The sequence below is a fragment of the Pundamilia nyererei genome, unplaced genomic scaffold (genome assembly GCF_000239375.1).
Source record: "Pundamilia nyererei isolate P.nyererei 1_Seehausen unplaced genomic scaffold, PunNye1.0 scaffold00110, whole genome shotgun sequence".
Classification (NCBI taxonomy): Eukaryota; Metazoa; Chordata; class Actinopteri; order Cichliformes; family Cichlidae; genus Pundamilia; species Pundamilia nyererei.
Window position 1 is genome coordinate 989120 of NW_005187511.1, and position 12071 is coordinate 1001190.

General features: G+C 39.3%; 1 protein-coding gene across 2 annotated transcripts in view; it reads left to right on the forward strand.

The window, feature by feature from the left end:
- The first annotated feature begins 4094 nt into the window (after nucleotides 1-4094).
- thumpd3 (THUMP domain containing 3) overlaps nucleotides 4095-12071 on the forward strand; it is a 10901-nt gene continuing 2924 nt past the window's right edge. Inside the window, exons 1-9 of one of the 2 annotated variants that reach the window (XM_005741391.1) lie at nucleotides 4095-4161; nucleotides 4505-4830; nucleotides 4928-5005; nucleotides 5088-5513; nucleotides 6078-6208; nucleotides 9661-9730; nucleotides 10186-10301; nucleotides 10391-10495; nucleotides 10733-10856. In XM_005741391.1, coding sequence (XP_005741448.1) covers nucleotides 4585-4830; nucleotides 4928-5005; nucleotides 5088-5513; nucleotides 6078-6208; nucleotides 9661-9730; nucleotides 10186-10301; nucleotides 10391-10495; nucleotides 10733-10856 — 1296 coding nt within the window. In that variant the 5' untranslated portion in view covers nucleotides 4095-4161; nucleotides 4505-4584. The other variant, XM_005741390.2, reaches the window with a different exon arrangement.

Sequence of the window (12071 nt, forward strand, 5' to 3'; positions counted from 1 at the left end):
GGGGGACTGATGGAGCCTATCCCAGCTGTCATAAAGGCAAGAGGCAGGTTACACCCTGAACGCCTCACCAGTCATTCATATGGCTAACAAAGAATGAGACAGAAAACCATTCACACCTACGGCCAATTTATAATTACAAATTAACGTGATCCCATGTATGTCTTTGGACTGTGGGAGGCACTTGGCCAGAAACCACACAAGCACAGAAATACGGTGCAATCACAATACAATCTGCAAAGTTTTAGGTTAAACAACTGGAGGTGTATACTGAGGAGCATGATTGGCTAACTGGACACTGTTGTGCCACAGAAAAGTGTGTAAAACAGAACAGTGGGCTGGAAGCACAACTAACTGTGTTGTAAGACTAAACAAATGTCAAAATGAAACAGGAAGTGATTAATACATGGATGGTGCACACAACAGAGAAAGAAACAGGAAATTATGCAACAGAAACCCATTGTGACACACATGACAGCAGATTGTATATTTACCAAGAATGATTATGATTTACTAGGATTCCTCTTAAGGTTGAGGTCACTTTGTAATGTATTGTCCCCACTGTGTATTTAATGTGTTATTTAAATATGTAAAATGTGGTCAAAGAGAAGGACTTTTCAGAATCAGATGCTCAATTAATATATAAATATGGAAGATGGAAAAATATGTCCCATATGTAAAAAAAATAAGGTGCTCTATTCAAGACGCAAGATTCAAAGACGAATGCTCAAAAGGTGAACGATACTGTGTGCAATCTATACAGCGTAAAGCTAATTTAAATAGTTCAGGTGTCATAGGAAGGACTTTTTTGATGGACACAGGTACGAATGGTTTCCTGTGGTTTCCTGTGGGGCATCTGTGGTGACTGTCCAATATTGTCCGTGACTTGGACAGCATTCTCCTTTCTGACACCGCCATCTGAGAGTCAAGCTCCACACCCACAGCGCTACTGGCCTGGAGGATCAGTTTATGTTGGTTCTGCTACCCTCAGTCTGCTGCTTGAGTGTGCCACGGCATCAAGGATGAGAAATGGCCACCAGACTCGGAACACATCCAGATTTCAAAGGGCCTAAGCTTCCCCAGAAAAGAGAGATGGCTTTGGTCTTTCTTGTCTTGAACTCATCTACACTTCTGACAATAGTAATTCTGAGCAAGGAATAAAAATAGTTACTGATCTTTGAGCTGGACTCAAGGCATGAAGTATCATTAAGGAATAGGTGGTAGTTGTGTTTATAGCAGCACTGAGTTGCCAGTAAGTTCTCTGCAGTCTCTGTTCGTATGCAGCACTTGCCATCTGTTGAGCAGGACTTTTCATTCCCCGAAGAGATAAAACGCCCACTTGTCTCTCAGACTTGATGCTTACTAATCAGTTGACCTGCAACAAAAAGTTGGAAAACAACTAAACATTTTCAACAAACACAGAGGATGCAGTGTGGGGAGGCGTGGGGGCATTTCTCTGTTTTAGAAGGTGATGCAAATAAGCATCTTAAATACCAGTGATTCATAAAGCGCTTATTTACACGTCACAATAATAGTACAGAAAACACTGTGAATAAATAGACATGATATTTATTGTTCTCTGCAAGTGTTTGCTTTAAAAAACAAACATTATCTTGTACTGCTTAGAGGCTTCAGTTTTGATCACTTACCCGTGACACAGAGAAGAAGGCCATTATTCACATCTTCACCCACAGCCTCATCTCCATTAATGACAAATGATGAATGAGGACCGGAGATTGTGTTTGAGTGCACTGGCCAGTGGAAAGACTAACACTTTTCAAGAGGAGAAAAAAAATCAATAGCAGTGTATTTGGGTTTACCTGTGACATGTAGCTGTACACTGTGAGAAATATGAAATCCATAAATATCAACAGACACTCCTATATGTGAAGCACGATCACAAATAAAACATAGATAGCAATTCATAAAAACAGACATGTAAATCTATAAAAGAGATGATGGTTTTAAACCCTCTCACCTACTAGATTTTCTCTGAGCTTTTTCCATGTGTATAATTGTCCATTTTCTTCTTCATATGATAGGATACTTGAATATTTGGCTGTGTGATGATACATATGATGTCTCTTTCTTCCCATGTCTGTTTTTCTTATTTTGGCTTCTTCTTTTTCCATGTTCTATGAATGGGTTTGTGCTCATTCCCAGCTCAAAGCATTGTTCTGTAGCGCCCTCTGCCGGTCAATTCTATAATCGGTTTGTCGTGTTCGGGTAAATGAAAGAGGATATATCCCGGTGGCAAAAAAAATTCGTTTCTTTTAGTGGATTTGTAACAGCCATAAATTCTGTTATTTAGTTGTTTTGTAGTTATTGTGACGCAAAAGACTTATCTGAATAAGGACACAAAACGTTTTACGACAGCTCCAAAAGCGCCTCTATTTGAAAACAGTCATGCGTATTTGGATAGAAAAACAGTCCCTCCAAATTACTTAAATATTTGTGTTGCCTTCACACACTGATAAAGTGTCATGAGGACTGTGATTCAGGAGTGCATATCTAATAACCCAGTCACATGTTTTTATTTTTAATCCTTTTTTTACGAACCTATTGGCTTTATGGGTAACATAAAGGGTCGGTGAATCAGCTCTTTTCTGTGTTTCTGTGACTTAATATCACAGCGCAAGAGATTTAAATGATCTGTACATAATTTATCTTTGGGGCCATTCATGACTATTAATATCAGCTATATAAAGGATCAGGCTTTGTTTCAGTCAGCTTTACCTTATGAGAGCAAAATGATCTCTGCTGGCTTCCTGACATTAGTATTATAACCTTAGTATGCAGATGCTCAGCTAACAACGACGCTCCATAACCACTGTAGCAATTTATCTGCAATAAATCATCAGTAGACAAAGCATTTGACAAAGCTTATATTTCTTTGTAATGCGGCTTAAAGCCTCTATGGATTGACTTTAGGTTTACATTTTGTAATACAGTAAGCTTAAACAACCCCATGTCAACATAACTTGTCAGAACACAGTAGATTGAGTTCTCTGACTAGCAATCAAAATAATGACCTGTGACTCATTTTCATTAATTAGTCTTAATAGTTATTTTTATTCAACAAGTCATGCAGCAGAACATTAAAATAGTCTATAGTTGTCGTTTGAAAGCAATTTCACACTAAAGCCTTCCAGTCACATCAAGTTACTATGTAAATAAGATGTGGTAATATGAAGGAATTACACAGGTTCATAGACATAACCTGAATATTCACAGTTTCTGTGGAAAGGGTTTTGGTCTCTGTCGCTATGATAACAATGGTAAAGGCGCCTGTGCCGTAAATCTGCTGAAATATGAAAGAGAAGCTGGAGATGAGCTGGTATTCTCATTCAGTCTGTCAGTCATTGCGTTAGTGGGAGCAAGTTTGCTCCATGCTCCAGCTGTCAATAGTTCACGGCCTCCAGCGCGGTGACGTCATATATAGGTCGGGGCAGATATACAAGATGATGATTATACCGCCCAGGATGTCATAATTTGTCCAAGTATTAACAAGACCTTTAACAATCAACAATCTAAGAGGCTCTCCGCTGGGTCAACTCTTTTTTTTCTTTTTCTTTTTTTCTGTTCACACCCAAATTACAATTCTCTTGGCACCCCGTAGGCGACTAGTTATATGAAAGGAACAGAAATATGTGAAATGTGTTAAATATTTAATCGATTTGCTCATTTATGTGGTTCACCAAACGCATTACAATTTTACTTTGAATGCGCACAGTCTCTGTTTCCGGTTTGCATCGCGTTTGTGTTTAAACTTTGACGTACAGGGGACAAGCGGGTGCTTCTATGCCCTGAATTATATTGTACGTTTTTGTCAAAATCCTATACGATTTCTATTATAATATTTCCAAAGCATTGTTCCTGATGATTTTTGTTCAAGTTGCACATCATTTTTTTGTTCACCTTTTGCATGTATCTAAATGTTAATTTCGAAAAAAAATAAATGTGTTGCTGACTTGAAGTGACTTCATTCTTTTTTCTTTCTTTTTTTTTTTTTTTACTTCATTAACCCAGTGTGGGGTTTCTGAGATTCAACCCAGGTCTAATAGCTCAAGATATGCTTTTATTTTGAAGAATGTAGACCGGAAAAAAGTGAAGCTGTTGCTGTTGTCGAGCGGAAGCAGCATGTTGTTACCTCGTGTGTGACAGGTTGGTCTTAATACATTTAGCAAACATAATACAACTTAGTCTTAAAAGGGTTTTGTGTTCAGACGGTGGGCTTGATGCATAAATACATATTTTTATGGGTTAGCAGTTAAATATAAAAGCGTGTCAGCGGCTAACGCTTCGTGGCTTTGCACGCGAAACCAACTTTTAGTCATTTAAAGCTAGCGTTAGCCAGCTAACTGAAAGCTTTATTTCCCGAGAAGTAACAATAAAGGTCTTTGCTTACAGTGGTTAGGCACACAGACATTCATGCTAATTTAATGCCACTCACTATTTAAAAGACGTTTAAATAGTATAATGCTTCGTCACATATTTCTCCCTCCAGGTGAGCTGCAGTGCTTGATATTGATTGTCACAGACACAAGTATATCCGTGTCTATTGAAGATTGGGCCTCATATTAAAATATGTCCTGCGAAGAAGATGGACCTTCAGAGCAGGGCCCCAATTCCGTGGGACCATGCACCTCTTCTTCCTCAGAGACGGATGCCAAAAGTGGAGACGTGATTACTGTGACCATCGGGGCGACTGTGCCCACAGGTTTTGAACACACTGCTGCAGAGGAGGTCAAGGAGAAAATTGGGGTGGAGGCACGAATTAGCAAAGATCGCGGTCGCATATACTTTCCTATAACTACTGACAAGCTTTTCCAGGTAAAAATGTTGCCATGTTGGGTTTTTATGTCTGCTTTTTTCAAGCTTACCAATATAAAATCATTGTGTCTGATTAACTTGGCGTTCCCTGCTGTAGGTTCATCTTCTGAGGTCTGTAGACAACCTGTTTGTTGTCGTTGAGGAATATGATCATTACCAGTTTAAACAATCCAAGGTAAACCAGGCCCGTCTTTATTCTTGATGCTGATGTTAGGTGCATGTCATTGTCAGGATAACAAACACACTGGCTTCTACAGGAGGAGACATTGATGGAGCTGCAGCAGCTCGCCTCCAAACTTCCCTGGACTAATGCCCTTGAGGTTTGGAAACTAAATGGAACACTTAAAAAGAAGAAAGGCCACCGAAAAGGAGGCAGCACCACCAAAGTGAAACCTAGCAGGAACACAGCTGATGTAGCTGCTGCTGACACTGAGCAGCAGCTACATCAGGTGGTGTCTGCTGCTGAAAGCCATTTGGAGGCGGATAGCGCAGCTGACGCTGAGCCCTGCGAACAGGACTCGCAAGAGGCAGCGCCTGAGGCCAGAGTCATCAAGTTTCGCGTGACATGTAACAGGGCCGGTGACAAACACAGCTTTTCCTCTAATGAGGCAGCTCGAGACTTTGGAGGAGCTGTGCAAGAATTCTTCCAGTGGAAAGCAGACATGACAAAGTTTGACATAGAGGTAGGCACGCTTCAGCATTGATAGATGCAAAGTAAACACCATCACATTATATCACACAAAAAAAGAGTGAATATTGCGAGGCATATTAGGGAGTAACAAAGTAATTAACACTTTCCATTAAGGTAAAGTGTTTATATCATGTGACAAGATGAGAAAAATGCTTTAGCACCTTAAAGATTAAAATATTGGAGATGGTGTGTACATTTTGCAAATCAGTGTTCAATCCCCCCCCACACACACACCACCACCAAGAAAAACACCTGTCACACTGTGGTGATAATCACATCTATTAATCTACTACTTTATTACACTCTCCACCACCTCTTGCCAGCTTTTTTGCTTTTATTTATATCAAACCTTCTACTAACTGTTATTTTCAATTTTTAACAACCTGCAGATCTGTTTCTCTTAATTTAGTCCATATGACAAAGTAAAACATGTCAGTTACAGTACTTTGCAATTAATTAATTTTAATCCGTTAAATAATTTCAGCACACTCACAATGATATAATATAACATATAAAAGTGCTCCAGGACACATTAGTAATCTTTCTCTCCTTATAGGTCTTACTCAACATACACAATGAGGAGATGGTGATTGGTATTGCACTAACTGAAGAGAGCCTTCATAGGAGAAACATCAGTCACTTTGGACCCACTACCCTGCGGTCCACTTTGTGCTACGGCATGCTGAGGTAAGTCTTCTAACAACGATTGCACTGTTTGAGTCCAAGAGTTGATGGGATGTGATTTCCAATAATTTATGTCACATAATGTTTTCTTGTCATACTTGCTTGAAGTGGACATGAAACACTACATGTACAAAGGCTAATTTACACCATGACGGCCTACTCTTAAAAAGAAAAGAAAAAAAAAACCTCATAGTTTTAACTCTGTCTGTGAAGCTGGACTTAATACATAAATGTTTAAAAGTTTTTGGAGCATGTTAAGCACCGTCTTGTGCCAGGACAGAACATGATGTCACTGGGTTTATGGGTTGGTTGTTTGCTGCTAATAAGCTTTCGTTAGTTTATGTTCGCTAACTTTTGACTGAACTGACAACTTAGTGGAAACTCATAAGGACACTAAAACTAAAAAGCAGTTTAAGAGGGTCAGTTGTGTCCTGCCCCTGGCTGCAACAGTGAGTTTTACGTTAGGATATTCTGTCCACTTTTACTCTGTCTTAGCAGTAAAAGGCTCTACTAGCTCAAATGAAAATCCACCTGTCAGCCATAATGTTCGGGTTTGTAGAGAAAAGCCCATTTCAGTGAGTTGCACTGGTGGTTCACCGGACCAACAAGTTGGAGTCCAACAGTGTTCGATGTCCACAAGATGTGATCAGCACCATTTTATGCAATAAAATAGTCTTTCTTTTCCCAGGCACTCCCAAAGAGCTTAGAACATAAGCAGCTACTACATCTGCATCACACCACAGACATAACTAAGCTTCTTATTGAAGCATGATTAGGAATCCTGATATCTATTAGCCTGTTTATAGAAGTCTCCTTCACATAGAGTTGGACTTCACTTTTTCTTACTTCTAGTATGATGACAGTGACAATAGTGTGAGATAAGACTTTCTAAAAAAAATGAAACCACATTAACCTGTTTTTCCTGCCAAGATGCTGATAACAAACCTAGTTATGTTTGCCAATGGACTGAGAACTCGAAAGTGCTTTTGTGCAACGTGCCTCATTCACCCGATCAAGTACTTGATTTACTTTTTCTTTCATAAGTGCTTTTTGTGTAACATTCACACTGTGATGATCGCTCTGATGGAGCAAATTGGGGTTGAGTATCTTGCCCAAAGACATTTGGCATGTACACTGTAGCAGCCAGGAATCGAACCACAAACCTTCGGATTAGTAGATGACCTGCTCTACCTCTACCTGAGCTGAGGTGGTGCGATGCTCATGTAGTAAACTGTTTGGGTGTGACTGATTTATTGCATATAATCAGTCTGATCACATCTTACAGACAGCAGCAGATTCTCTCGAAGAACCATTTATTGCTACAGAGACAGAGTGAACGTTGACAGAATATCCTTTTTTTGTCTCATTGTTTTCCAGTTAATTATCAGTCCTGTCACTAGTTAGCTAAAATAAACTAATGTAGGTCTGTTGGCAGCAACTGACCAACCAACCAATGACCCTAGTGATGTCAAGTTCTGTACTGGCACAAGATGGCGCTGCACATTGTCTAAAAGCTTTAACTTTTAAACTCTTGTTTTTTAAATCCAGCTTCACGGATAGACTTTGTTCGTTTTGTTGTTGTTAACCTGTCAGGCAACCAGAATTATGATCTGAATGCTCTGTTGTGCCAAGCACACCTGCTCTTCCAAGACGAGCTGTATACATTCTGTCTGTCTGTTGTTCATGTTTTTATTTTGCTTGCTTGTTTATTCACTTTCCTTATTATTATTTCTATTATCATATTTTTTCTATTTATTTCAACTACGTCAAAACTGAGAGATGGGAAAAATGTTTAGTCTGTTTGCCTGCAGCCTTTTAATTTCTTTATTTTGCAGATGTGTAGTAAACAGTGGTGCACGTTCACTGTTTGGCATAGTGTCCGATTCCAGTTTCATAGATATGACTGAGGCTCCAAAATCTTTCTGTTAAAAAGTGATGATTGTTGTGTTGATACTAATGAGGTTAGTGAAGGACTCTGACAGGTGGGTGGTGAGGCAGTCATTCTTGGCACCCTGTTGAAATGCAGGCATGTCCAACCATACTCTATTATACTAAGAGGAATTCCTCTGTGTTGCGATGTGTCTCCTAGTCATACGTCAGCCTTTATTTGAACGTGTAACAAAACACAATGAACTGTCCTTCTAACTCACATTTTCCTTAAAGATAAGAATGAGAGACAATAGATTCTAAATTCTTAAGCCTTTGAAACAGAGACGGTGATATTCACTTGAATATTTGGACTTCTCTTTGCATACATTTACAATTGTGTGGTTTGGACGTCATCAGCATGTTGGTGACTCTTCTATTGCCAGTTAAATAAAGCATGCACACATAACATAATAATATTTGGATAAATGAATTTCAAACTGTGAACATTTACACTTCAAGTTGGGAAAAACTTGTGGTCTGGTGGCTGCTTTCACACATAAAATTGTGCACATTTTAATTTCTGTTGTAAGGTTAGGTTATTGATGGTGGTTGCCATCATCGCCTCACAGCAAAATAGTCCTGGTTTTGAAACCACCAGCTACCATCCTCCACGTGGAGTCTTTCTCTCCAGCCCTGTGGTAGATTGGTGACCTGTACAGGGTGTACATCCCCTCCATGACAGCTTTGATCCAGCCCAACCGTGACCCTGAAATGGATGGGGGGGAGAAAAAGGAAAGAATTAACCACTGATCACTGTATACATAAAATAGGAAGTCTGGCAAAGCAAAATAATCTGCAAATGGCACAGTGGTATGTTATAACAAGAGCTTGTTTGTTCTTATCCCTGTGTTTTAATCCCACATTACCACCATAAAAGCACATCAGCACGTGAAATTCACAGGAATTCCTTCCTAATTTGGAAAAAGGTGAAAATCTGAGAAGCACAGGAATGTAGGGTTAGATTAGTTGTTTTGAAGGTGGGATTACATGAACACTGAACGATTTCTTTAAATATTTATCCATCATTGCTCTCGGTCCCTTTGGAAAGTATCTTGACAGTGTGTATAAAACCTTTATAACACATCACATTTCAACTGTACAAAATAATTTCTGTCAGGTTGTCCCACAGAATGAGAAAACATTGTTTATTGCAAAGCAGTGGAAATTTGTCTTGAACTTTGCTTTCAGTGTATAAAAATAAAACAAATAAGACAGCACACAGCAAGATTAAAACATCGGTTTGAAAAGGAAAATTTATAAAATTCCATTATGAGCTGTTAATCATATTAATAGCAGTTAAGATGAATGATTTCTTGGCCGTTTGGGTCCTGGATGCAGGGACCCTGTAGCAGCAGGCTGATGGAAGGAGTTAAATGAGTAGTTGTATGTGCTGACTTTATGTCTGACTGCTGAGTTGGAGCATCTGAAGCGTGTAATATTGTTACAAAAGAAGCATATGAGAGGTAAATGTGATATAAGATGAAATGCTTATGAAATACGTTGTTCGTTTCCTTGTCTGTTGACAGGCTGTGTAAACCTCAGGCATCCGATGTAATACTTGACCCTATGTGTGGGACTGGAGCTATACCACTGGAGGTGAGACACAGCTTATCGTGACCTGATAATGACCTTCAACTACATCAGTTTTTATAAGAAAGAGTAGATAATTTTGCACTACACAGTGAAAAGTGTACAAGTCAGTGCTTCCACACAGTTAGATCAATTCTCGTGGGTGCCCATAAAAGAACTGGCTTGATTAAGAAACTATAGATTGCACACTTCAAATATTGTTTTTCTTTTCTGAGTCAAGTGATTTGAGCCTGCAGCAGTCTGTAACTTATCTCTTGTATATTGCCATCCAAGCACCACATTCTGCAACCTTGCTATTACTGCGATATTGATCACACAACCTGGATACTGCTAAAGGTGGAGATTAACAAATATGTCTTCCGGAGACTCTGCGGAAGGCAGAATTATTCAGCGATAGCCTCAAGATCCAAATAACAATAAACCACAGGCCACTAATTGTGTATTGCTTTTCTTCTCTTCAGGGTGCAATTGAATTCAGCAGTTCATTCTACATTGCTGGCGACAACAATGACATGGCAGTTAACCGCACAGTCAACAATATATGTCACATCCAGAAACGCAGGGCCGACAAGGGCAGGTGAGAGTGAACACAGAGAGAATGAGACTGAACGCAGTACATGTGGTTGATGATCCCCATAATGATGTAATCTCTCTGGCTTCAAACAGAATATCTGGATTGCCTATTGACACAGTGCAGTGGGATCTGTGCAGCTTACCAATAAGGACCAGCTCTGTTGATATTATCATCACTGATATGCCATTTGGCAAGAGGTACCATAACCATCAACACTAGAAGATTTGTTTCCTGTATCTAGATTTTGAATGCTATAAGTGTATGTGTGGGGTTTTTTAATCCCTTTGCTGTTCAACACTTAGAATTAGATTGAAATCAGAAATTTAGATCACAGTATAACAAAAATGCACATGGGAGATGAGGCATTAAACCCACTTTAAAGCAAAGCACTAAAGTAGCTGTGTGATGGTGGTTTTTTCCTGTTTTCTTAAAAGGATGGGCTCCAAGAAGAAGAACTGGGACCTGTACCCCTTATGTCTCAGGGAAATGGCTCGTGTGTGCAGACCAGGTTCGGGAAAGGCTGTCCTCTTAACCCAGGACAAGAAGTGCTTTGCCAAGGTAGCCATGTTAATGTTGCAGATAATGCATATTTGGGTATATATTCTCATGAAAGTTTCCAAGGAAGTTGAAATCAGTACAGGAGAAAGACAAAAAAAAATCCACAGTGCCACAAGTTTTATCTTGCTTTGAACTTTCCAGTAATTCATGTCAGATGATGTTTCCACATCATATTTCCTTAAATCTTGATGCAGACCTTGGTTGCTTGCTTTAACCTGCTGAATTTACTTGGAAAAAAGTCATTCGGAATGTCTTTAATTTGCATTTTGTGATGTTCCTGCTAACTAGGCTTTTATTTTTTCATTTTTCAATGGTACGGCTATTACAGTTATTTGTGTAAATCACCCCGACACAGAAGTGGCAGACACACCAGCTTAACAAATCACTGTTGTACCTATTTGCTGAATGTAGCTCAGGATCAGTTGCACCCTGAGCAACCTCTGATGCTTTGTCTCTGACGTCGGGCAGGCATGCGTTCGTAGTACTGTAGAACAATACACATAAGTCACATGCTCCACCTGAGGAAGGTTGTCCTGCGTTGCATCTACACCCATTTATTATTTATTGTTTTGCAGTGAGTTTGAGATGGAGGTGTGTCGAGGTTTAGCCAATACGTGGGGTGTTTGTAAATATGTAAGTTGTCGCCATGGTGCAGTTTTAAAATTGATGCTGTCAGATTTTACGCCTTTTCTGTTTTGAAGTTCCCAGCTAGTTGCGCAAGCCTCACAAACTAACCAGAGCCTCTTTTAATCCCATTTTCTAATTGTATTACTTGCTGTCAGATTTCTGAAAGTAAGACAGTACTTTATATTTCTGGTAAAGAGAAGGCCACATTATATTCTGAGTTTGTAAAAATAAGAGGATAAATATTGTACCAAAAACATCATCAACAGGAAATAATCCCCTAAACCTTAACACATTAAACAGTGTATGAGAAAGTATGTTCAAACCTGAGGCCACAGCCCACACTGAAACCACAAAGTTACATGTGTGTTTTAGTATGTCCAGTGATGAAATGTGTTATTTTTATTTCATAGTAAAACGCTGTGCGGAAGAGATTTTGAGCCCAGTCTGGTTGGAGAAGTATGTTCAGTTTCTCCAGGACTGCTTCAGTTACATTGACTTTTACTTCTTTAATAATATCTCTGATCTGCATAAACTTTACATTTGTCCCAATTATAAATCATGAGTCTCCAAAGCTGTCAGAAATTATCC